This window comes from Odontesthes bonariensis, chromosome 6 (assembly GCF_027942865.1).
Source record: "Odontesthes bonariensis isolate fOdoBon6 chromosome 6, fOdoBon6.hap1, whole genome shotgun sequence".
Classification (NCBI taxonomy): Eukaryota; Metazoa; Chordata; class Actinopteri; order Atheriniformes; family Atherinopsidae; genus Odontesthes; species Odontesthes bonariensis.
The window spans coordinates 5,936,048-5,962,855 of NC_134511.1; the positions used below are offsets into that span (position 1 = coordinate 5,936,048).

The window sequence follows — 26,808 nt, forward strand, 5'->3', positions numbered from 1 at the left end:
TGAGTAAGCGAGAAGTTCCCGGATGCATACTAGATTCTCTGAAATGTTGGGTATGCATCATGAGGTTACTACTCATACTCAAACTACCCAAGATGCAATGTAACGTGACGTCGCCGATCGTCATTTCCTGTCAAAACGGCAGTTTCAAGCTAGCTACAACGAGGGTAGGTTCACTTCCTGTTTTCAAAACAAAAGCACCAATTGTATGGTAATGGCTTTCTCTATGATAAAAGGCAACGGGTATTTTATTTGGTGAAAATAACCGGAAGTGCGTTGCTCACTGCGGCTAGCTTTAGTAGCGCCGAATTCTTCGGAAGTAAATTGTAAATAGCCGGTATTTTGTCAGGTTTTCAACACGTTGGGGATCTAAACGACTACTTTCTGGCCTGAAAATGTTTCAAATGTTGCTAAAGTTTGCAGAGTTTAGAGCTTAAGGGAAATCAGCTTCAGGCCGGCTGATTTCGGCTCGGGCAGGAGCGAAATGCATTGTGGGTAAGTGCTCTGCATACTGTCTGATCGATCAGTATGCAGTATGTGGTTTCCAACACAGCCGTTGCCTTCATGTCCCGTGGGTTCTCAGGACGCTGCATGCCTCAACATGTTGTTTTTATCCACTCAGATCTAGAGTAAAAAAAACTAAACTGTGACTTAGTCAGTTTTCTGTTGCTGAAACCCAGAAATGGAGGTTGTCACGGTCGCTGTAGGCTGAGGGGCAGAAACTTGTAATGATCAGTATTAGATATAAGACACGGGGGCCGAAGCATCCGACTCGGCACAGAGGAGCTTTTGTGTCTGCGGCTCGTTCTGAGGAGCAGCCGAGCAGCCGAGCTGAATGACAGTAGCAGACGGCAGCAGGAATGTGGAGGCCTGGAAAAATACTTATTTTTCTCTCCCGTTTCCCTTAAACTGTCTGATTCTGCAGCTTGCCGTCTGTCTGGTGCTCACTTATAATCGGGCAGAGGTAAAAAAAAAAACACGGGAACAGAGCAGAGAAGATCCAAATCAAACTTTCTTTTCCCCTCCGTGTGGCAGAATTTTCAGGAGTTGCTAATCAGCCACAAGGGCAAACGATCTGCACGGAGTTTCCCTTTTTCAGACTCCCCATCTGAGTCGAATTAGAGGGAGGATAAAATTAGATTGGGAGACATGCCGGCTGCATGAAAATCAAACCTAAATCCATCAGAGCGCGTAGATCTTCCTCTAAAAGGAAAGAAACGTCGTTTCGTCCAGACAGGAAGCGGGCGATTAGTGCAGTTTGATCTGTGCCGACAGATTGATTATATTGATTATTTTCTGACTCGGTAACATCTGTAGTTGCCACAGCATCTCGGGGCCGCCGGACCGCACTGGGCTGCAGACTCCTGTGAGCTCAGGTTTTTGGCTTTTGGCTCACAGATGAGGGAAAACAAACTTTTGAAAGCTTTAAATCTCTTACACTGGAAAAAATCAAAGTCTTACCAAGTATATTTGTCTCATTTCTCGTCAAAATATCTCATAACACTTAATATAAGACACAACCGCCTAACAAGTACTATTTCAGCCAGATATAGGGACTTGTTTGAAGACAATACATCTGGAATATCTTGTTAAATGAAAAAGTCTTGAAAACAAATTGTTTTGAGTCACATTTCATATGAAACAAGCTTTTTTTTTTTACATTTGAAGAGGTTTTTAAGCTAATTTCAAGATCACTTTTATCTCAAAAGTCCCAAATATCACATCTTATTTCAAGAAATCTTGACAAGCCGATTTTCACTAGTTCCATTGGCAGATTTTTTTGCTTATTTTAAGCAAAAACGTCTTTTATTTGTTGTTTTTTTTTTTTACGTATTTTTGTAGGGGCATTTTTTCCAGTGTAGATGGGACATTTTTCTGGTACTTTTCACTCTGATGTCGCTTTAAGTTTCACATTTTGAGAGGTAATTCATTTGGTAGAAGACGAGACCCCGACTGAGTCGTTGTTGCAGGACAGAACGGGAGAATGTTCTGGAGGGGATTTGATTTGATTCAGCAGGATTATCTTGCTCTCATAGCGGAGGTGGTGGAGGGGGTGGGTGGGTGGAGGTCTTTACTTTATTTTGCTAAGCTGAGTGGTTTTAGGTTTCACTCGGAGACCTTTTCTCTTCCAGCTCGGGCCACATACCTCCGATGCTGACTGTACTCGTGCACGTGACTCCTGCTGATGATATTCATGTTTCAGCTTATTCTGGCATCTTAAAACACACGTCCAGCAGAAGTCTGCATGAGTTTCAGGGCTATCAAACGTACAAAAAAAAAACGCTGACATCAGGTTGTGACGAAGCAAAAAGCCGAGATGTAACAGCTCAGCTTTCTGCTGCAATCTCATAATACGCCAAGTCATTCGAAAAAAAGTGTCATTCTGATATGTCGCACTAAAGAAGACAAATATAGGGTTTTTCCTCATTTTAAGCCGTCTGGGCTTTTTGAAAATCTCAAATGAAGTAACTTTTCTCGGTCATGTGCTGACATTTACCGTCAGGTTCGAATGTTATATAACAATAATAATAATAATAATAATAATAATAATAATAATAATAATATATTTTATTTATAAAGGACTTTACATCAACTTAATGACCTCAGAGTGCTACATTAAAAAATAAATAAATAAATAAACAAATAATTCTAAGATTATATGCTCAAGCTAATGTTCTAGTTGGGAAATTTGGATATTGCTCTGAAGTTAAACTGAACTTGTTTAGATCATCTTGTACCTCACTGTATACGGCACACTTATGGTGCAATTATAAAAAAAAGCCAGCCTTCAGAGATGGAAGGTGGCTTATAATGATGCATTAAGGCTGTGTTTGAACAACATTTGAAACTTTTTCAGGTGAGAAAGTAGTCGTTTAGATCCCCAACGTGTTGAAAACCTGACAAAATACCGGCTGTTTACAATTTTGTTCCCACGAATTCGGCGCTACTAAAGCTAGCCGCAGTGAGCAACGCACTTCCGGTTATTTTCACAAAATAAAATAACCGTTGCCTTTTATCATAGGGAAAGTCATTACGATACAATTGGTGCTTTTATTTTGAAAACAGGAAGTGAACCTACCCTCGTTGTAGCTAGCTTGAAACTGCCGGTTTGACAGGAAATGACGATCGGCGACGTCACGTTACGTTGCATCTTGGGTAGTTTGAGTATGAGTAGTAACCTCATGATGCATACCCAACATTTCGGAGAATCTAGTATGCATCCGGGAACTTCTCGCTTATTCAAACTCACATACTAACTCAAAAAGTTAGTAGGAGTAGTAGGAGAAGTATGCGGTTTCGAACACAGCCCACGACTTTTGTTAAAGAAGCCCAGATGGAGCAGTGAACTGTTTGTGTCTGCGAATGTCAGCTCTTTGATGGCTGTTTTAAGGAAGCTTATGTATACATTTATTTGCCGGCTAAATGAGTCTAATGATAGAATTATCCTACTGTTGACTAACATTAACTATAGTGCAGTAAGATATACTTCTGTATATTGGAAACATTGGTATGATTGGCTCCTAAAAGATTAGGAATGTTTTTATTATTATTTTTTATGAATGTTCTTTTTATGTACTTTTATAATTGATTGTTTTTCTATGTGATCTGGACTACGAGTCTTTAATAAATCTATCATCAATATCACGCCATATGTTCAGCCACGCTTCACCGTTTTTGCTTTAAAATACCCATAAAAGGCAAATTTCCATCTCCGATTTCAGGGAAAGCAAAAGTCGAGCCTCGTTTTGAGCCTCGGAACCACAACAATTTCAACTCCCGGTCCAGTCGTTTGTTTGTTCTGGAGCTTTCTGCAGACTGGAGCCGCTTCATGGAAACGTTGACACGTCCAAGGTTCCTCTGACTCCAAATATGCTCCGAAAGCTCCAAAACAAGCACGAAAAAGCAGCTCCAGCTGAGATTGTGTTTGACTGACGGCGAAAAGAACCCTGAAAATATTTATCAGAATCAGCTCGCAGGCCAACGCAGAGATTAAAGGAAGTCGTGTGTTTGGATCGGGCAAACACAGGATTGTTTTTCTGCGTAAACTCCAAACATGCGTGTGATTAATGATGGCCGACAGAGCCGGCTCAGCTGCTGGTGCGTGTTACTGATAACTGTCACAGCAGCTTTGTCACCCACAGTGAGAGTTTCATCGATATGTTCCCCTAACGTTTGATTCAGCGCCGTTCCTGCCGTCTCTTTGAGTCTATAATGGCGTTTTAAATGTGCCTGTTAGAGTTGGATAAGCAAACAATCGTCTGACTGTTGGATGTTAGGAATGAGGTCATCTATAAAACCTAATCAGGACGTCTTTGGCCCCACGGCCGGCCGGCTCTCATCTTGATTTCACAGCCGTCTCTCTTGGTGTTCGTGTCGCGGTGACAAAAAACATAAATAGATCCTGTGATCTGCTGGTAATTTGGTGAAGAAAATGATGTCAGCGTGGCGAAAGAGGAGCTCAGAGGAAAGTTGTTGGAACAGGATACAAATTAGACATTTTATTAGTAGTTTTCAGCACATTATGAGCTTTAAAAAACAAACTAAGTTACAAAAGATCCTGTTTAAGGCAACCAAAGGGCCACAAATACAGTTAAAGGGATAGTTCGCCTCTTTGGACATGAAGCTGAATGACATCCCATATTAGCAACATCATTTCTGAACATCTTCTTACCCCCTGCTGCGTCCTGTGAGCCGAGTTCCAGCCGAGTTTTGGCGTTGATGAAGGTAGTCCGGCTAGTTGGCTGGGGTTTAAAAAATAAAGCGTTTTACTTCTCAAAACAATATGCGTTCAAAAGAGTAATGCATTTGCATCACAAAATCGTTCTCCAGGAAAAAGTCAGACCTCACAATCGCTTGGCGCTTAAGACTGATTTACAGATTTTTGTAACTTGGCTGTGCCGAGAACGACTAACCGGATGGACCAATGAGAGACCAGGCTCAGTCAGGAGGTGCGTTTGTACAGGCAGCTGTACGACACTGCAGTGAAACAGCACAGGGAGCAACGTAAACTCCCAAAACTGGTGGACAGAGATTGGCAGAACTTTGGGGAAAGAGGGAGAGTTCTGTAAGAATGTGTGGAAGAAGCTACGGGACAGATACGTGAAGGCAAAGAAGAGGGCAGAGACTCCAAGTGGTGATGCCGGGGGCTTCAGACCTTCACCTCTATTGACTGAATTGTCTTGGCTCACGAACTTCGTGAAACACACGAAGCATTTCATCTTCCAGATACTGCAGCAGCATCATGGATGACAGTGTTCCTGCTCTTGATTGTTTTCTTCTCCACTTTCCTGGTTGTAGAGTAGCGGTAACCTTCACGTAGCAGCGACACCTCTGTGAAGGAGAAAAGTGCAACTACTGGCGACTTGCGCCACCGTATATAGCCGGCACGAAATCATGACATCATCAACACCGCTCGCGCTAGCAGATGCGGCAACCATGCTAGAGGCTCAAAGGGGGGCAAAGACCTCGGTATGCTTCTCCATCGCTATCCGTCAATCCGTCTCCGTGGTCACGCAGAGGCTGATAAACCTTTCGAAGTTCTTCGTCGGGATGTCGGATACGCAAGGCAGTTCACCTCCCGATCAGTAGGCGTCGCTACGTTAGACGACCCAATCTCGCGACGTCTATCGTGAAAGTCGTTGACTGATGGTTCGCCTTCCGGCTCCGTTCCACTCCTCACAGTGAATGATGGCGAGCGAGAGAGAAAGACTGTTGTTGGAGTTGGAGCTTGTTGATGTTGAAATGCAAATAATTTTTGACCAAATGTTGACCGGCACACAGTAAACTCTTTCAAAAATGGCGGTGTTGTTGTTCTGAGAGGAAGGAGCTAACTAACCGGAAAAGTGATTCAGGAAATTATGTTGTTAGCCGACCAATCACAACCCTTGAGTCTCCGGCTGTGTTCGAAACCGCATACTTCTCCTACTACTCATACTGACTTTTTGAGTTAGTAAGCGAGTTTGAGTAAGCGAGAAGTTACCGGATGCATATTAGATTTGTCGAAATGTTGGGTATGCATCCTTTGAGGCCCTTGAGGTCTTCGCGAGTCTCCGTCTCCTCGATGGATAGATAGATAGGAATGTTGGCTGACGCAATGTCTCTGTCTCAATGTTCATAAACGATGTTGCTAATATGGGATGTCATACAGCTTCATGTCAAAAGAGGAAACTATCCCTTTAAAGTGTGCCGTCTGTTCTGATGATAGCATGTTTGCTAACTTTCGTTGGACACGTCAAACATGGCATCTATGAGCCAGACACTATTTTTTCAAACCGTTATCTTCAGTCGGGCACTTTCGCTGACCCGACCGACCCGACAGAGAAAGCATGAAGCCAGTTTTAGGAAGGTTTTCGTTCGCTCACCCTGAGATTCCTCATTTAAAATCTTGGTTTTCTGTGAAGTTTTCTTCCTTCGCAGTCCAGTGGTTAGGATTCAATCCCAGAAAAAGGAAAAAGGTGACATATTTGGATAATCATTTGATCTGGTTCTGGCCCTTCGGCTGCCATTTAGACACTATGACCAGATAATTCTATCTGCTGACTGAAACATTTCAACCAATTTTCAGTGGATTTCCTTTGACGTTGCCTCAGATTATTCATGTGATGCAGATGTGTTCCTTCCAGCGACTCATCATGAGGTTCGTGTTGTTGCGTTTGTTTTAGATATTTCTGTCAGTGCGACACAGATATTCAGGATTATCGCAGGATTATTTGTGCACAACCTAATCAAATCAAATCAAATCTAACTTTATTTATATGCCACTTTTCATACTAAAAAGCAGGACAAAGTGCTTTACATAATGATAACCAATAATCAAATCACTTCATGCATAAACTCACACACAACATCACACCGACAACCACACTGCACACATACCAACCCCCCCTGCCCCCCCGAACCAGGGCGATCACCACAGCAACGACCCCACAGACCGAGTAGGCATAGTCCCCGGTGTGGAAGATCCCCATGAGGAAAAACACTGGATAAATAAGTGTATAATAAGTATATAATAATAATACTGTAATAATAATAATAATAATAATAAAAAAAAATATTTAAAATAATGGATGAATTGATAAAAGTAAACTAAACCAAAAAAAAATGTGTTTAAATTTAAGAATAAAATAAATAAATAAAAATGAAAAATAATTAAAAAAATATAATAATAAATGAATAAATAAATAAATGAAATAAAATTCAGCTGTAAGCTAAACTAAAAAGGTAGGTCTTGAGACTCTTTTTAAAAACATCAACATTCTCTGCAGCCCTGAGGCTCTCTGGCAGGCTGTTCCATAATAGTGGAACAACGTCTCACCGTAAGTTTTTGTTCCAACTTTAGGAACAACTAAAAGGCCGGTACCTGAGGACCTCAGCGTCCGCGAGGGCTCATAATTTAAAAGCAGATCAGATGGATAAGAAGGCCCAAGACCATTAAGACATTTATAAACAACTAAAAGAACCTTAAAAGCAAAGTTAAATAATAAGAACAGTAATAAATAAATAATAAATGCATTTAAAGTAACAAGTTAAATCTCATAAATTGACACAGAAACCGAGACGGAATGAAAACAAAACAAACAAAAAAATGTGTGTGTGTATATGTGTATATATATATATATATATATATATATATATATATATATATATATATATATATATATATATAAATAAATGATTGATTCCCAGTCGGCTCCGTTACCAGGTGACATTTTGAATTAATCTTGGAGTTGTTAACCACGTTTTCATGCTAGCTTTCGCTGCCCTGTCGGCGTGATAAAGTGAGTCAGCAGACCTGCCCTCAGCACCAGCCTCAGGATTCAGACCACAGAGCGCCGAGCTGGGACTGTTCGGTTCCACCTCCTCCCCTCTTTGGTCTCTTGACCCATTTCTAAACGATCTGGCTGGCTCTCAGCACCCATTGTCAGCGAGGGGAAGTCGCTGGCTTGTGCTGCGGGCTTGTAATGGACACACGCCATTGTTGGCTTTGTTTGGCTGTTTCGGGGGCAGGTTTTCTCTTTGCTCAGGGAGTGTCCCTCCCCGTCTACATTTAGACTTTGCCTCAGCGGGGCTTTCGAGCCATCGCTTACAAAGCAGTTGTGTTTGATGTCGATGAGGTTCATGATGTGGAGGGCGCTGTCGGGCCCTGAGGGGATCTGACTCGGAGTGAGGGCTTTCCTCTGCCTCAGCGTTGGTTTTAGGGTTTATAGACCATTGAAGGAAGAAATGGGGTCATTTTTTTCATCTTGTAAACCTTCTTCCAGATGATGTGATTGTGTGTCTACCTGTTGTGATATAAGAGGACATGTTAAGCATTTAGTTTCCATAAAAGATCATTTCTGTGTATTCCAGCTTTGTTTTTTTTTTGTGTGTTTTTAGTCGTCATTCCTGCTGATGTTTATTACTTAACATCCATCAGGGGAAAAGACCAATAAACTGTAAATTTGTTAAAAATCTGGCCCTGAAAACCAGATTTTATGTTGATTTCCTCTGACATTTATGCAGAATAACATGATCCTCATGATTACTGGATGAATAGATCCTCAAATGTGAGGATTTACTGGATTATTCTCTCATTTCCCGTCATAGATGTGTTCCTACTCAGGTGTTTTTGATTTACAAATTTAAAATCAAATCAAGTCATATTTATTCGTATAGTACATTTCATGTACAAAACAATTCAAAGTGCTTCACATAAAATAAAAGCATTGCAGCAGGGAGTGGAAGAAGCATTAAAATACATTAAAGAATATAAAGAGAAACATATAAAATCATTTAAATTAATTTAAAAACAAGCAACAGACCAGATAAGTTCAAAGATATCGTGCAGATTTCATGCATAGACACATGAGAACAGAAATGTCTTTAACCTGGATTTAAAAATGTCTCCATTTGGTGAAAGTTTAATCTCCACTGGCAGTTTGTTCCACTTGTTTGCAGCATAACAGCTAAATGCTGCTTCTCCATGTTTAGTCTGGACTCTGGACTGGACCAGCTGACCTGAGTCCTTGGATCTCAGAGCTCTGCTGGCTTTATATTCTCTGAACATATCACAGATGTAAACCATCAGCAGGCTTTTAAAGTCTATTCTGTGACTGACTGGAAGCCAGAGTAAAGATTTTAAAGCTGCTGTGATGTGTTCAGATCTCTTAGTCCGGGTTAAACGTTAAAAAGAAGCTTTAATGAAAGAGAAAAGCCTTTTAAATGTGGGAGAGAGGGCAAATGGAGGCAAAATGCACTGATAGGTGGTTAGTGGAGCAGATAAAATGATGGAGAACACTTTTGAAAGCACACACGTTACCAGAGTTGTAGATATTAGTTGGTTTAAATCATGTTTAAATCCGTTTATGGTTAAACGGCTGAACCAACTCTTGATAGTCTCACAGCAGAAGTGGGTCATTAAACCAGCTTCACGGATAAAAAACTCAGCCTGTGGCTGTTGGTGGCATCTTAAGCTGATGGACTTCCATATAAATGACGTAATTATGATATTATCATGTGAATTAAAGCCGGTGAGCTGCTGTTTCTGGGTGCTACGACATGTTTCTGCTCTTTCTGGAAGCTTCTCATCGGTCTCTGCTGACACTTTGATCGGCCTCGCATTCCTCCAGCCCACAGTTGCACTCGCGGCCGCTCGCAGTCCGGACGGTGTAGGTGAACGTGGATCAGATAAGAGACGCAGCCAGTGTGGAGGAGGCCGACTCTGGATGCCAGGCATTCCTGTGGACTTTGCCGGAGTTTTATCATTTCCTACTTTTATTTTAAAAAACTTGCACAAGCGGCCAGGAATGATGTGAGTGAGTATAAATGTCAGATTATTCTGCTCGTGTATTTAAAACATTAAACATCATCAAATGCTCGTTTTAAGCTGCTTTCAAGACTGCGTTTCTTCAAAGGAAGTTCTCTCCCGGCGGTGGGGCGTTTGTTTAGTTGTTGGGATTTAATTCTCCCACATTTAAACAGCTACTTCTCAGCATGTAACAATAGAGATGTGTCTGAAAACTCTGTTGGAACACGCAGTGATTAAATTTGTACCTTTTTTCCTCTGGAGAACACCCAGAAAAGAGAAATTATTGCAGATTATAGCCGATAATAAAGAGATTTCTGTGAGTAAAAGTCATTTCTGCCTTTGCTGTTTCCAGCTGCAAATACTGAGCATGTGTGATTTTATGGGATAAAGGCTGACTACTGTACTGACTACTGAAGATATCAGCTGCACGTTAACACTGAATATGTGACACCCACAGTCTTCTGAGAGATTATTAGATCACACGCAGGAAGAAAGGCAAATAAATGTGGGAACTCGATGAGGAAAATGAAGACGAGTGTGAAGAAAAGCGTTTCCTGGTTCCATTCTGATTTAAAACAACCCGGTTTCCCCCAAGTTTAAGCCAACATGTCAGGAATTCCAGCAGATCCTGGGGCCTGAAGAATACAGTATTTAAGGCACAAATGAAGCTTTAAAGTGAATATCTGCTCTGAGCTGCTTTCTCCTCCAGCACAGCCTGAACCCTCTCAGACAGCTTTCTGTCCTTTCTTTAAGGAGTCTTCAGGAATAGTTCTCCAGGCTTCTTGAAGGACATCCCAAAGCTCTTCTTTGGATGTGGGCTGCCTTTTGTTCCGTTCTCTGCCAACATGATCCCACACTGCTTCAGTAATGTTGAGCTCCGGGCTCTGGGGAGGATTCATCCCTCCATCAGACCTGCTGCCACTGATTTTCAGCCCACTTCTTGTGTCCTTTGGCACAGCTCAGCCTTTTCTCCCTGTTTCCCTTCCTTAAGAACGGCTTCCTGACAGCCACCCTTCCATGGAGCCCATTTCTGATGAGGCTTGGGCCAACAGCAGACGGATCAGCTGAAGGTCCAGATGCATCTCTCAGCTCCTGTGTCAGGTCTTTGCTGGATGTTTTCCTCTTTCTTAAGGACATCACTTTCAGATCCTGTTCATCTGCTGGAGATAGTTATTTAGGCCTTTCTTTAGGGGGGGGCAGCAAGACGATGACGACGTCTATGCGCTACACTAAAGCTTGTAGAGTGTTAATCCAATATGGCAGCGGACACAACGTTACCGTTCGATGCAGCCTTAGAAAGAGTTTTAAGTAGCTTAGAGCGCAAGTTTACTTTTATTTTACTTTTTTTTTCTTCTTCCTCGTCGAATTTCTGTCGTCATCTGGTGTAAGTGATACAATTGGCTATGAAAGCAAAGCAGCATGGGAAGAACCAGAAATCATTTGATAGACATTCGTAGCGCCCAATAAACGGCTCTAGGCATTCGTAAACCACGCCTCAAATACGAGAAAATGCACACCTAGTTCCCAGACCACCGTCTCATCGAGATGTGGACGCGTCAGCCAGGCTAATTTATTGCTGTAATTTGACCAAATGCTGGGCCCACATTGAAACAGCCTGTCATAGTATAATAAGTCTTTTTTTAAAATGTTATATTTACTTGCATTAAAAGTAGGATATGTTCAGTTATTCTCAGATTTGCTGCTTTCGAAGGTGTTCTGAGTAAATGCTGCGATTATAGTGATTTATTTCCACTAAAAAGTGGGATTTTCTTAAAGTTATTCTTATTTTTTTTTAATTAAGAAACATTTCTTATAATATTTACAACACCTTAACATCAAATAATCAAATTAAATTAAACTTGTTTTTCATATTGGAGTAAATGACTTGTTCTTTAAATCTTTAAAGAAAAACTCTGTCAGAATATTTATAAACTTTTTACACATTATTATATGATCACATTAAATATTTCAACTGTTTTCTCTCGTTGTTATGACTTCTCAAATAAAATCAAAGACATTTTAAAAAAAAAATGCTAGCAACATCTCTAAATATTCTACAATATTACATTACCTGTGAACCATTCAGGCATCTTTGCTGTTTTTCACACATGCAGCTAAAGAAATGGGACACAGGTCAGAGTTAAGTGGCTTAACAAAGAAAAAACACATCAGGTACAAGGACTGGACTGAAAATGAGTGAAAAAGCAGAAAATGTCCAAAGAAAAACTCTGAAAGACCTTCAGAAAGCTGGAGAACTGTTGATGAAAACCACTTTGAAAGATTGCTGGAAAGTCTGGCTGCTTGGGAGCAAAACATAAAGAAATCAGAGATGTAGCAGAACTTTATCGCTCTCTATCAAACCCTGAAAGTGAAATCTGAAAACTGTTTTCTGTCGGTCAGACTGTGTTATCTTTGCTGTTTCTCACAGATGCAGCTAAAGAAAACCCGTCTGCTTGGAAGCAAAACAGAAAGAAATGAGGGGCGGCTCTTTTTACCAAAATATTCTGTGTGTTTAACCCGTATTTAAAAGCCGCTTCCCGTTTGTAACCAGGACGATACAGATGGTTGACTAAGCTTTGAGTCAGGCCAAAGGAATGAAAGCAGAAGAAGAAAGTGCCGTAGCTTCCTGAGCAGCTCGCTGGGAATTTCCTCAGACCTCCAGAGAGTTTCTGCTCTGTTTGTTTGTGAAAGGCTGAGATTTATTTACAATAACCTGTTAAAACTGCAGCTGACAGTGTCCAGAGTGAAAGCTGCTAACTTTTCTGTTGTGAACAAACAAACTTTAGGTCTCTGTGAGTAATCCAGAGGCCAGAAAGAACCATTTTCCTCCGTGTTTGAGCCCGTTTTCAGGTGAAGAATCGATGGCCCGCCAGTCATTCTGCAGCAGTGAGAGTTGGGTTATCATGGCAACACTCGTCCCCGCCTGAGCCGGCATGAATAGGAGCATTATTGTCAGAATTGACTCGCCGGATGGAGCGCGGCGTTGCCCTTGAGCGCTGCATTCTTGGTAGCTTGATAGCGGCGCGGCCTCCTGTGTTTTGGGCTGATAAGCAGCTCTCCTGGTGTTCAAGGCCTTCAGCTGCAGCTGGGCCTCAGCCTTCACCCCGCTCAGGATTTACTGCACTTTGTTTCTATCTGTCACACGCACCCTTCCTCTGCAAAGGTCTCCGCTGCCATTAATCAGGTCCGTGTTCTGCAGAGCTGAGGCGCTCTTATGTGCCTCTATCTGTTCATAATCCCTCCTTTTGTGCCTCTGCCGTCATTTTGCAGAGAAATGACGGCTGAATATAAACGTCGACCTTCACCCAGCAGAAAATAAGTGAACGCCGAACACGAATGGTGCAGAGCTTTTGGAAAGATCATAATGCTTTATCATCTTAATGTGTCTTATGAAAAAAATGCTCGTTAGAGCTTGTTTCCATGGCAGCAAACGGCACAACGGAGGAGCTTCTTACCGAATAGATCCTGAACAAACAAGAAAAAGCTGCCAGTAAAGTAGAGAGTTAGACCTTAAACCAGTGATGCTCACTATTTATTTCACCAGAGCCACATTGGTAGATCAAAATCAAGGGAAGAGCCACTTTTACGACAACATACTAAAGTCCCCTTTTGCAAATATGCATTTCTACAGATAAAAAAGAAACAACACAGCCAATACATTTTCAATTCAGACCACATTTACCTTAATACTGGGATGAACGGAAGCTGGCGTGCATGTCCTCGACTTTCTTCATGTTGTATTTGTAGTTTGTTGTTGTAATCATAGTGAGACATTCAGGATGAGCATGGTTTCTGTGCTGCTTTTTGCCCTTTTTTAATTAAAAACCGATCCATTGTGCCTGCATCTCGCGCTGGCTAAAGGAGCTAGCGTGCGCTGCGGTCAAGTGTGAGGTTGTTTGAGCGGGCTGCGTTGCCAGGTTTAACAGAGCCCCCTTTAGGAAACACCATTAAGCCTTAATTAATACTTAATAAAAATACTTAATACTACAAAAATGCAAACTTAATAAAAATACTTAATACTGTGCAGTATTCACTGTGTGTTATTTGGAAAAATGTATTGTTATTGTTACCATATTGTTATAAGCTACTATGTGAGTGCGAGCCACCAATTAAAGCTTGAGGAGCCGCAGTGAGTATCTCTGCCTTAGAGGTTTGGGAATACACTGGAGCAATGACTAATGCTCCAAGTATACACTTTAAATGGCCGTGACGAGCCGGCTGTGGCACGCCGCGGTGCGGGCCGTCCTTCCATCATGGCCTCCGCTCGCTGATTCAGTATCTTAACTCAGCGCACCAGTCAAGGTTTATTTTACAGCAGCGATGTAAACCGCTGATTGGACACGCATTCCTCTGAGTTCTTTTCCACACTGGAAAAAATGCCCCTCCAAAAATAAGTAAGAAAAACAACAAATACGAGACGTTTTTGCTTGAAATAAGCAAATAAATCTGCCAATGGAACTAGTGAAAATCGGCTTGTCAAAATTTCTTGAAATAAGATGTGATATTTAGGACTTTTGAGATAAAAGTGATTTTGAAATTAGCTTAAAAACCTCTTCAAATGTAAAAAAAAGCTTGTTTCATGTGATATGTGATTCAAAACAATTTGTTTTCAAGACTTTTTCATTTAACAAGATATTCCAGATGTATTGTCTTCAAACAAGTCCCTATATCTGGCTGAAATAGAACTTGGTAGGCAGTTGTGTCTTTATATTAAGTGTAATGAGATATTTTGACTAGAAATGAGACAAATATACTTGGTAAGACGATAGCAGGCAGCCAGAATCCCTCATAGTTTTAATTGTTTGGCTTTCAGCTGATTGCATCGAGTTTTAGAGAAAAACGTGGCCTTCGTAGGTGAAATCTGCTTTATTTTGTCCAGTTTGTTTTAGAAATGTACAAATTTCTTTCTTGGCTTCATGCTGATACTCGTTTCTGAGCGTAAAGTGTGTTTTTAGCACCGGCACCCAGAGCTGAAATGGCCTCTGGGCGTCTTCAGACTGTCTCTAGCTCTGATAAAAGCCGGATTTTCTAACCGCAGCATTACAGCGTTGGACACAGTTTGGTTCCACAGCTGTGCTGCAGAAGTTTGTGAACCTCAAAGCTACGTGCCTCTCAGTCGGTATGAGGTGTATTTTGACGTTTTGTTGTGCACATTCCTGTGCCTGAAACTGCCCCGGAGCGCCTGGGGGGGCCCAAGATACCGCAGTTCACAACTTGGGTTTCCAGCCCTACACCGCAGCGTTTTCCTTCTGGCTGCTCGGCATTTTTGTGGGTTTTGGATGGCGTCTTTGTGGCCTCCTCGGCATGACAACAAATGCGTGTGTGTGTGACTGTACATGTGCAGGACATGTTGTGATGCATCCCACAGCTGTAGGAAGAGCTAGAGCAACAAATTAGCCGGTTAAGTTGTAACTGCGGCCATAAAGACCTTCTATAATGTTCAAAAATTGTTTTTAGAGGTTAATTTCTTCATTTTTCTTAATTTCTTTGGTTTTTTTGTGACAGAAAGCGCTCAAAAACTGGTTATCGTGTTTAAAGCTGCTTAAAATGAGTATTAAACTCTTACCCAGACCTTGCTGGGTCTAATTCGCGGTTCGGGCAGCTTCAGCGGCGCTGGTTTTTTACTTCCAAGCCGTCAGAAACCTGCTCGGGTTTGCAAATAAACTGGATTTCTGCATGTTTTAAAGCTGGGATCGGTTACGGTTCTGTCGTGATTTTGTTCCATCTTTTGTTTGGTTGTTTTTCATGCTGTAACGGTGACACACAGCAGCCCACAGAGCCCACATTCAGCAACAAGCAGCTTGTGTTAATTCCACGGTTTGGGTATGTACAGGCTGCAGATTGTTGTTGTTGCCCCAGTTATCCAGCAAGCTCTGTTTAGCAACACGCTATTGTTGTTCGTGCACGGCCGCGCACATGTTTCTCAAAGCATGACTCAGCGAGAGATGGGCCAAAAATAAAAGAAGCAGCTCGCACAGATGGCTGTAATTAAAGGACTCGGCCCCCAGAATGAGACATTCTGCTCCGTGACTCCCTCTAATCTGTGTAAAATACCATAGAAGAAGAGCTTCTTTCAACATGAAAGTCCACCTGGGAAATGCAACGACAGGAATCATCCTCAAAGAAAAGTCCCAGTTGGAGTAAAACGTAATATTTTTCTTCTCTCAGAGTTCGACGCAGGAGATCGGCGAGGAGGCTGAGGAGGACGCCATCTTCACCATCACTCTGAGGAAGGTGCAGCTTCACCAGTCGGCCAGTAAGGGGCAGCGATGGCTGGGCGTGGACACGGACTCCGCCCTGAGCCTCTACGAGACCTGCAAGGTGCGGACCATCAAGGCCGGCACGCTGGAGCGGCTGGTGGAGTACATGGTGTCCGCCTTCAGGGGCAAAGACTCCACCTACGTCACCATCTTCCTCTGCACCTACCGGTCCTTCGCCACCACGAAGCAGGTGCTGGATCTCCTGCTGAACAGGTACGGACGGCTGCTCAGGACAAAATAAGAAAGGGTTCAACTGGAATAGCCCAAGTTTGAAGGAAAGAAAATGAGAATATGATTCAGTTTGTGTGTTTTCTTTGCTTTTATTTTTTACAGGGATGGGCGAGTTAACTCGTTATTATCGCGTAAACTTGTTAATAATTTAACGCCGACAAATATTTTAGCGCGTATTAACGCAGGTTTTATTTTGTAAAAGTCTGTTGCTCACAGGCTTTTATTTTGTAAAAGTCTGTTGCCGTCTGCTGTGGAACCGGAAAAGAAAGTAATCGGCGGATCCACCAAACACGGAGAAGGGTACGGAACTTTTACTCGGCCATTTTCATTTTAAAGTTCTTCCAAACGGCGGAGTCGACAGAACCAAAGTCATCTGTAAACACTGCCAATATTTTTAGGTACATTTCATATCCACAAAAGGAAATGGACTGACAGCAAACCAAATTTGACACTTTTTTTTAAAGAACTATATCAATACAGCACCGACATCAATGGTTTAGAAATGCCTAAGGCTTTAAAAACAAACTTTATTTTGGAAAAAGTTTTATTTAAATAATGTTTTGCTCTACAGTGATGCATTTTATATGCATGATGTTTCTATACGTTTCTTTGTACATTTATACTTTTATATTTATTTATTTATTTTCTTCCCCTGGGTAAACAGTTTTGTTATGTATATAATTGTTAAAACAAAAAAAAAACCTGTAAACTCTTGCCATTATGCCGCCCATTGATTGGATGCGAGACTCCGGTTCTTTCCACAGATGTTTATTAACGCCACATCAACACCGTAGAACTAAATGTTCGAGTAAACAAAGTAAAAGACAACATTAGTTGTTGTAATCATGAAAGAAATAGCATTCTTAGCATTGTCGCTGGTACCAATAAATAATCAAAGTAATACTGGCCACTTTAGCTGCTTCTCAACCAACGGCAGAGTCATTCCTCACGGTCAGAACTAGGATTCTTTAACTTCCACTTCTCCTCTGCATCAGATTCACACAGTTACAGCAAACACCACGAAGCATGGAGGAATAAAATAAAGATAAACTAGCAGGTAACATCACCGCAACAGGTGCTCCTCGGTCTCTGTGTGAAGCTCACGGAGCTAACCAGCGCTACTTCCTGTTTTACTTCCGGTTTCAACATAAAAGCACGTATTTCAAAATAAATAATAAAAAAAAACTCCTGCATTTACAGCCAAGTTGAATTGTCTTCTCAGCGTAGTAGTTCCAGTCTAAAATATCACTTAAAGGCAAAACACACAACTGATAGCAGCAAGTCATTCAAGGAAACAGACAGTGGAGCGAGGCTTCTACATAAAAACTACAGAAAGATGCTGATGTTAAAAGTGTGTTTGCACAACAAATGTTATGGCACTTTCATTCATATGGCAGCACATTTAAAATAAAACTAAATGCTAAAAGCTATACACTACTTTTGAATTCATTTTTGGATTTTGCGTACAAATGCGATTAATCAGGGAAATCATGTGATTAATCAGATTAAACATTTTAATCGTTGCCCAGGCCTATTTTTTTTTCCCATAATCTCTGCTAACGAGACTTTTGTCTTACAGGTATGCCAAGCTTCAAAATGTGCCTGCAGCCACAGCACACAGAGTCTCTCAGGACGACTGCACAGAGCTGAGGAAGTAAGTGTGCCGCAGCTTTATTGCTATTAATCCTGCACGGCGCCCAGCCTCATCGCACTCCTCCGCAGGTTAAAGAGATGTCAGCCCGTTGAAAAGTTGGCAGGTTATTCTTCTCTTCCTGTCAGACTGAGGGGGCAGATTGTGCACGAGTTTGATTTAAAAAAAAAAAAGGGAGTTGATAAACAGAGAAAAATGTCATAAATTGTTAAAAAGAAGAGCGATAACGGCACTTTGAAGCGTTGGCTTGGTGAAAAACACAGTGAGCGTTGCTTTGACATCCAGCTTTCCAAATGACCTCACATGGTAAAGATTTGAAGCAGCTATGGAAGTTAAACACATTCCCACCAGGACTGAATCTTTGGAGGAACTGGGAACTAAAACCGGGACAGAAAAGAGTCCACGGGGGGGTCCGTTTTTACAGAGATTTGTTCTGAATTCTACTGAAAGCCAACAGAGAGATTCCAGCACTGTCAACTGGGAGGTTAGATGGGATATTACTGAGGCTGTTGGGACCAAAGTAAGCTCATCCCGGCCTCTGATTGGTTGGAGCTCCATCGTTTAACTCCAAAAGCACGACCAAGTGAGCTCCTGTGTGAGTATACTGGTCATAGTGTCTGTTGGTGCTGATAAGTTGCTGTTTTTCTGCTGACTCGTGAGTTTCTCTCCACTGCAGATGAGCGATAACGGTGTCATTTTTGTTTTAATGCTTCTGTGGTCTCTGTGAAGCGCTTTGAGTCGCTCCAAGTTGTTGAATTCGCTTGTAAAATCTTGACGTGTTGACGCACATTTTGTCCCACCGCTGACCTAATCTTCTGCCTCCTGAGCGTTTACCCATGAAATCCGTGCAGAACTTTAAATAACTGAAGCCGTTTGCATGAGTTTTCTAATGTTGGACGTAGCTGTTGAACGTTTAAAGCTCAGTTCAGGGTCTGAGAGAGAACTACACCCAACTTTAAAACCATAGATTAAGACGAAGCCACGACTTTCATGCTTCTAAACCTTCTGAAAGGTTATATAATATTTCCACATGTTTTGACCAGAAACGACCACATAACTGTTACCGCTGGGGTCCATCTGGTTGTCAGGTTCCATTTAGGCTCCAGATGCCCCTCCCTACGTTTTTCTCCATCTCTTTTATCTGTTAAATGTTGTCGGGAAGGCTCAGTTTCTCAGTTTCATTCCAGCAGCACATCCCCCCTGACATGCTGGAAGTGGACTGGGAAACCCCAGAAAATGCTTTCAGTTCACTTTTCTCCGAACAGCGTCAGTAATTCATTGAATTCGTTGACCTAACTGAAGCGCATTAAGCCGGATGGATCCTTTACAGTCCAGTTTCCAGTAGGGATGGGAATTGATAAGATTTTTACGATTCCAATTCCATTTTCGATTCTGCTTAACGATTCGGTTCTTTATCGGTTCCCTTATCGATTCTCATTTGGAGAAAAAAGACAACAAACCGGTCGATTAGCATCAACTTTGTTTAGTTTAGAAGTAACACGAGTCATGACCTCACAAACCCAACAACGGTCTATCATGGCCTGGTTAATTTAACTCTTCCCTGCTCTGGTGAAAGGAGAAGCTGGAGGTAGAGGTGAACTGGGGGTAGTACCACCAGCCTCTGGCTCTGAGCCAGTCAGGCTCTGTCTCTCATGATTTCATCTAAATGTAATGCCTGAGAAGGCTTTCATTTAACCTTAACCGTTACTAACAGCAGCTTTTACAATCAGGCAAATGGTGCTAACATGATAGGCAGTGTTTGTTAGTTAGTTACCTGCAGTGTTAGCCGAGGACATGCTAACGTTGCTAACGTTGCTGCTGGGTTCAGATTCACCAACGTTAATCATTCATTCAAAGTTATTAAATGTTGGTAGTCTTTACTCCTTTTGGTGAAATATTCACTTTGCAAGTTGCCCTGTTGTCGTCTTTTTTAGGGATGTGTAATCAAACTTTCGAGCGTTTGTACCGCTTGGGCGCCATGTTTACTGTAGACTGCTGGCTGCGCTGGACTCGCCACGCAACGTTGCGTGGTGACGTCATTCGCGCCCACTGGAATCGATAAGGGAATCGTTTGCAAAATCGCCAAACGATTCCAAGGAATTGAAACACTGGGAACCGGTTCTCGATTCCCATCCCTAGTTTCCAGTTTATATGACGCTGGATCTGGTGTTTTTTCTGTGTGTTTCAGCACTGTTTCCTCCATCCTGGGCGCGTGGCTGGACCAGTACTCTGAGGACTTCTGGAGCCCTCCGAACTACGAATGTCTTCACCAGCTCATGTCCTACCTTCACCACCACTTCCCCGGCTCGGACCTGGAGCGCCGTGCACGCAACCTGCTGGCCCACTTCCACCGCCGGCAGCAGTGTGAGCCTGATCCTGACGGTACGAAGGCAGAACAGGAGGGCGGGGACTCCTGGATGCCCCGATAGAAGCTAAAGCTGTGGCTGATTAAAGATAAAACCAGAGAATAGGCTCATTAATCCATCTAAGGTTTCATATGACTGCAGACACGATGTCTGTTCACATGTCGTCACATTTGCTGTTGAAGAACAGTTTGCTTTTACCAGAGGTGGGTAGAGCAGCCAAAAATTGTACTCAAGTAAAAGTACTGTTACTTTAGAATAATATGACTCAAGTAAAAAGTAGTCATCCAAATATTTACTTGAGTAAGAGTAAAAAAGTGCTCGGTGAAAAAACTACTCAAGTACTGAGTAACTGTTGAGTAACGTCTGATTTATTTGTTAACACAAGCATTCAATCAGACAGACAAAAATACTAAATAATCATCTTTAGGCAAATTAGAGTTCATCCAATTGATAAAATTAATTCAAATTAATTGATTAATTACAAAATAGCTTAAATTAAAATAATCCAGGTAAATCCAAGAACTTCAATAAAAAATAAAAGAGACTTAGGAAATGTTTAAAACATGTGTAACCCATATGTAACCTAAAAAACAAACATTCACCTATCCATGGGGGGAAAAAACGAGTTTAGGAAACTTAGCGCTACATGTTTCCTCAGGTTAGATGTTGAGTTTCTGCTGAAATGTGCGTTTGTTTTGGTTGACACAGAAGACACATAATGTAGCTGCTGTTTCTCACTCTTTGTAAGGTAAACATGCTTTCAGTATGAGGCCTCGTCTGCGTCTTCATTTCCCACCGTTGGTTCTGACATTTTTCATCTGTTTCTTTCTTTGTTTGCTACAACTGCTAATGCTAAAGCTAACCCGTCCCGCCGCTGAGATCGAGTACGGTCACGTGACCAGACTGCACGGCTGCGTCTGATTGGTGGAACACAGTCAGGTGGTAGAGCCTTTGGCGGAAGTTTCTCTCTCTGTCAGAATAAAACATTAAAATGAGGCGTACGCGGGGGGATAAAAATAATGAGGCGTAGAATACCAAAGAGGTAAGAAGAAAAGTAACCAGCTCATTGTAGCCTAATGTAGCGGAGTAAGAGGACAGTTTCTGCTGCACACATCTACTCAAGTAAAAGTAAAAAGTATAGAGATTTAAAACTACTCCTAGAAGTATAATTATTTCAAAAACGTACTCAAGTAAATGTAACTCGTTACTACCCACCTCTGGTTTTTAGGAACGATGAGAACTCGTTTGTCTGAACGATTAGATTCCGTCGGGAGAATGAAACGAACACGAAGGTCAAAGAAAGGACGAGGATTGGAGGCAGGTGGAAAATAACAGTTTTGTTTTCTCTCTCTTCAGGGGAACACGTCGGCTGTCCTTTTGCCACGCAGGAAGAGAGCGGCTTTGAGGACGAACTTCCTGCTTTTAGCTTCCTGTCGTTCGACCCCATCATGGTCGCAGAGCAGTTCACCCTCATGGACGCGGTGAGGACGTTTTCCTTCCCTTAAGGACAGATTTACTCTCTTTTTAATCTGTTTACTGTTCAACAACAGGGCAGACTGCTGCGGACATTTCATGATGGAAAACTATCAATTCTTTGGTTTTTAGATGATAAATAGGAATTTTGTGCGAAATATTACACAGTCATGTACAAAAGAAAGTACACCCTCCTACAGTTTGCCTAAAGTTTCACCACTAGGCGAGTCGCAAAATAAAAGGGTGTTTTTCACGGTTACTGTTTATTGGAATATAATCATTTTTAATACTTTAATACTAAGCCAATACTAGCAGGATGCTACTACAGCAGGGGTTAGAGTGTTGTGCCAACAAACAAAAAAAAAATCTAATTATTTTTGTTAAAGCCACACTTAAAAATGCACGTGGGCCTTCAGATAGTTTTCTTACTGAAATTATACTCAATCAAGTTTCTAAAAGATGAACTAAGTTGATTAATTAAGTCAGTATTTCACCACTTTTAAGAAAAATAACAACAACAAATGAAGTCAAATCAGCAAAGAACTAGGGCTGGGCGAGTTAACTCGTTAATTATTTAACGCCGGTAAATATTTTATCGCGCATTAATGCAGGTTTTATTATTTATTTTATTATTGTTAAATTCTGCTGCTCAGAGGCTTTTATTTTGTAAAAGTCTGTTGCTCACAGGCTTTTATTGTTGTAAAAGTCTACTTTTGGATTCATTTTTGGATTTTGCGTACAAATGAGATTAATCGCGATTAATCAGGGAAATCATGTGATTAATTAGATTAAACATTTTAATCGTTGCCCAGCCCTAAAAGAAATCCAACCTGGTCATTAAAGAAATTAAACAAACATCTCTTAATTCAGTGTAATAACCCACAGCTTTCGCTACATTTAACATCTGCCCCTTTTCTGACATTTAAGGATCAGAAAACTTCCAGTGATGGAAACGTTTCTCATCCTGTTTTAATTTGAGAATTCCAGCCCGATGTTTGACCTTAAAACAGACAGAAACCGAGACTCGGCTCGTATTCGCTTCCTGTTGTCGCTCTAAATGCTTTTATTGAGTCCGGTTTATCTCCTCATTTCCCTCCACTCGTGTCGCTCCGGGTGAGGATGTGAGAAAGGCATGCGAGGAACGGAGAAATGAGAAGTCCTCCGTGCCTTTATGGACACATAAAGTGAGTGTTGGCACGTTTGGGCCACTTGATAAAAGGTTTCCACGTAGGAGACACCTATTCAGGGTCCTAAAATGGCGTCTCAGCCTCCTCGGTCCCCAGAAAAGCCTAAATGATGGACGTATCTCTCATAACTCTTTCAGACTTCATGTTTCAGCTCTCTGCTGTCGTAAAAACGTCCTTTTTGACTTTTTTTTGTTGCTCGAGTCCTCACTAAGACCAAAAAAAGTGGACCATATTCAATTCATTTTTATTTATATAGCGCCAAATACAACAAATTTCATCTCAAGGCACTTAAATAATAAAGTCCAATTCAAGCCAATTGGAATTCAATTCATTGGAATCATAATTATTTATAAAATAATCCAATTCCTTGGATGTCAGTCCAGCTCTGAGGTCTTTGCACCGGCTGCCTGTCCATCAGAGGATAGACTTTAAAGTTCTGATGCTGGTCCATAAAGCTCTGAATGATCCAGGACCAGAATGCATCAGTGACCTCCTGACCCAGTATGAACCTTCCAGACTCCTCAGCTCATCTGGATCCGGTCTTCTATCAGTTCCCAGAGTCAGAACCAGACATGGAGGAGCTGCATTCAGCTTCTATGCTCCACATGTCTGGAACAAACTCCCAGAAAGCCTCAGATCAGCTGAAACACTCAGTGTGTTTAAGTCCAGGCTGAAGACACACCTATTTTCAGCTGCGTTTGAATAAAGCTCCAAATCTGAAGCTTGAGTTTCAAAACTTAATCACTTTTTAACTCCTGATTTTATCTATTGTTCTTATTTCTTTCTTTTTTGTTTAAAATTTAAATCCTGCTTTTTATTTCTACTGTTTTAAAGTATCTGTAAAGCACTTTGAATCGCCTTGTTGTTGAATTTTGAAGTTGAATCTGAAGCTTGAGTTTCAGAATCAGAAAAGATTTTATTGCCAAGTAAGTTTTACATCACGAGGAATTTGGCCTGGTCTGTTTGGTGCAATAAAAACAAAAAATATAATAATAATAAAATAAAGTAATAAAATGTAAAATAATAAACATATATGTACAAAGTATTAGTAAAATATTTCAAAGTATTTATAGTATTTCAAAACTTAATCACATTTTAACTCCTGATTTTATCTATTCTTCTTATATCTTTCTTTTTTGTTTAAAATTTAAATCCTGCTTTTTATTTCTACTGTTTTAATGTCTCTGTAAAGCACTTTGTTGTTGAATTGTGCTGCAGAAATAAACCTGCCTCGCCTTGATTTTTTTTTTTTTGAACCGTCTGTCTGCCCCAGGACCTGTTTAAGAAGGTGGTGCCCTACCACTGCCTGGGGGGCATTTGGTCCCAGCGGGATAAGAAGGGGAAGGAGCACCTGGCTCCCACCATCAGAGCCACCGTGGCCCAGTTCAACTCCGTCACCAACTGTGTCATCACCACCTGCCTGAGCAACCCGGCGCTGAAGCCCAATCAGAGGGCGCGGCTGCTGGAGCGCTGGATAGACGTGGCGCGGGTAGGCGGCCTCTCTCCGCTCCTTATGCTCTCTGAAGTAGTTTCGGCGTGGCTTTAAAGTCGGTTTCTGGCTTTTCTCGTTGCTTTCAGGAGTGCCGGATCCTGAAGAACTTCTCCTCGCTGCGGGCCATCCTCTCCGCCCTGCAGTGCAACGCCATCCACCGCCTGAAGAGGACCTGGGAGGAGGTGTCGAGGTGGGTCTCCGGCCTCGGTTTAACGGCTGAAAAGCCCGAGAGTCTGACCTCTGACCTCTCTGACCTCTGCCTCCTCTGCCCTCAGGGAAAGTTTCAGAACCTTCCGCGAGCTGTCGGAGATTTTCTCAGATGACAACAACTACTCGCTGAGCCGGGAGCTCCTGGTGAAGGTGAGTCTCAGCTTCTCGGGGTGTTAATCAGTCCTTAAATCCAGCTTTTTGATCATTTTCACACGGCGAGCCGTTCATCCACTGAAGTCCTCATCTCTCAGCCTCTGAGGAAACTAGAATCATGAGATAAAAAGACAATTTACGGCTTGAATATTTGGCTTCAAATGGAAATTAATGCTCATATGTTCATCAGTATAAATCAGGATTTAAAGAGAAGCGTGAGTAATTTAGTGATATGAAATCACATTAAAGGATTAGAACATCACAGTTTAGTTAATCACCAAAATATTAAAGCTGTTGTTTGAAAATGAGCCGATTCCAGCTTCCTTTTAAGTTATCTTTAGGTTTAGGAACTGTTTATGACCCCACGTTGATCCTTTGGCAGCTTTTTCACCGTTACCATGGTAACAAGCTTCAGAATCAGCGGACATTTACTCGTAGAGCATAATGAGTGAAGTGAGACTCTGCTTCTCAAGGTGTTATTAGTCTTAAATCCACCTTTTTGAGCATTTTCATGAGATAAAACACTATTTACAGCTTAAATCTTTGGCTTCAAATGGAAATGAATTCTCACATGAGCTGATTCCAGCTTCCTTATAAGTTATCTTTAGGTTTAGGAACTGTTTATGAGCCAAATGATTTATTCTATTCATTCGATCAGTCGTAAAAAAAAAAAACTGAAGCCCTAAATAACAATATTTGGTTTTGTTACCAAGTTTTACGTCTTCCAACTGATAAATGACACTTTTTCATCCGATCTCCTTAAAAAGGAGGAACTAACGTTGATCCTTTGGACAGTTTTTTTCACCGTTTCTACGGTAACGAGCTTCAGAATCAGCGGACATTTACTCGTAGAGCATAATGAGTGAGGTGAGACTCTGCTTCTCGGGTGTTATTAGTCTTAAATCCACCTTTTTGAGCATTTTCATGAGATAAAAGACTATTTACAGCTTAAATCTTTGGCTTTAAATGGAAATTAATTCTCATTTTCATCAGTATTTGAAAGAAAAGGGGACAGAATACAGATTTAAAGAGAGAAGCGTGAGTAATTTAGTGATATGAAATCATATTAAAGGATTAGTTTTACGTCTTCCAACTGATAAATGACATATTTCATCCGATCTCCTTTAAAAGGAGGAACTAAAGTTGATCCTTTGGCAGTTATTTCACCGTTTCCACGGTAACGAGCTTCATTTCCACGTAAAAAGCACCTTAAATGAGGTGAGACTCATTTAAGGCGGTGCTGGACCTGTGTGAGTTGCATAATGTGCCAGCTGAGCAGGATGCTCGGCCTCGTGACCCTTTCTCCCCGTCGCCCTTCGTCACATCTGGAACATCCTGCCGCCAGCACACCTCGTACCGGCGGTCCGAATCCGTGCGCCGCTCCTGGGTGGCTGACAGATTGTTGTCATCATTACTGTGATTTATGGGGGTTGGATGCAGAGCGGCGTGGACACCTGAGTGCTCTGCAGCTCGCGGTGACGCACTCGACACGAGGACGGCAGCAGCTCGTTCGCTGGGAAACGGGACTGAGGACGGTCAACATGTTGCATAAACCCAAACACGAGCCCCAAAAACAGCCAGTTACGTCAGGATGTGTCCTTGGTTTGTTGTCGCGCCCTCTTCAGTCTGAACAGGGACACAAACAACTCCTGAGGTCCCATCGACATGTTTCTAAGAGCTCCTTATCTCGATCACTTTGTTTAAAAAACAGCTCAATAATCTGATAAAATGACGCTCTTTAGAACTGGGAATCATACTTTAATATGAATATTAACAATCCGACAGAACAGGAACTCCTGCTTTCCATCAGAAAAATCAGCTCACGGTCCTCTTAAAGGGAAAGTTTACACTAAGAAAAGTGCAATACAAATTAAGTTTATTATGATTTTTTTTATATAAAGTCCTCCTGACGTGCCCAAATGTGAGAAGAATCATTACAGAGTTCAGCTTTAATTCTTGAAACTATTTGTTTTACAGCTACTTAAAGGTATCGTTCGCCTC

The 26,808-nt window shown here is 41.6% G+C and overlaps 1 protein-coding gene across 4 annotated transcripts in view; it reads left to right on the plus strand.

Annotated features, from left to right (window-relative positions):
• The window catches only part of ralgds (ral guanine nucleotide dissociation stimulator), an 80,959-nt gene that overhangs the window by 40,197 nt on the left and 13,954 nt on the right, over nt 1–26,808 (plus strand). For all 4 annotated transcript variants that reach the window (XM_075467169.1, XM_075467167.1, XM_075467168.1 and 1 more), the window contains exons 2-8: nt 15,953–16,257; nt 17,855–17,929; nt 20,115–20,308; nt 21,649–21,773; nt 24,226–24,441; nt 24,531–24,634; nt 24,720–24,804. In XM_075467169.1, coding sequence (XP_075323284.1) covers nt 15,953–16,257; nt 17,855–17,929; nt 20,115–20,308; nt 21,649–21,773; nt 24,226–24,441; nt 24,531–24,634; nt 24,720–24,804 — 1,104 coding nt within the window. The remainder of the gene's footprint in view (nt 1–15,952; nt 16,258–17,854; nt 17,930–20,114; nt 20,309–21,648; nt 21,774–24,225; nt 24,442–24,530; nt 24,635–24,719; nt 24,805–26,808) is intronic.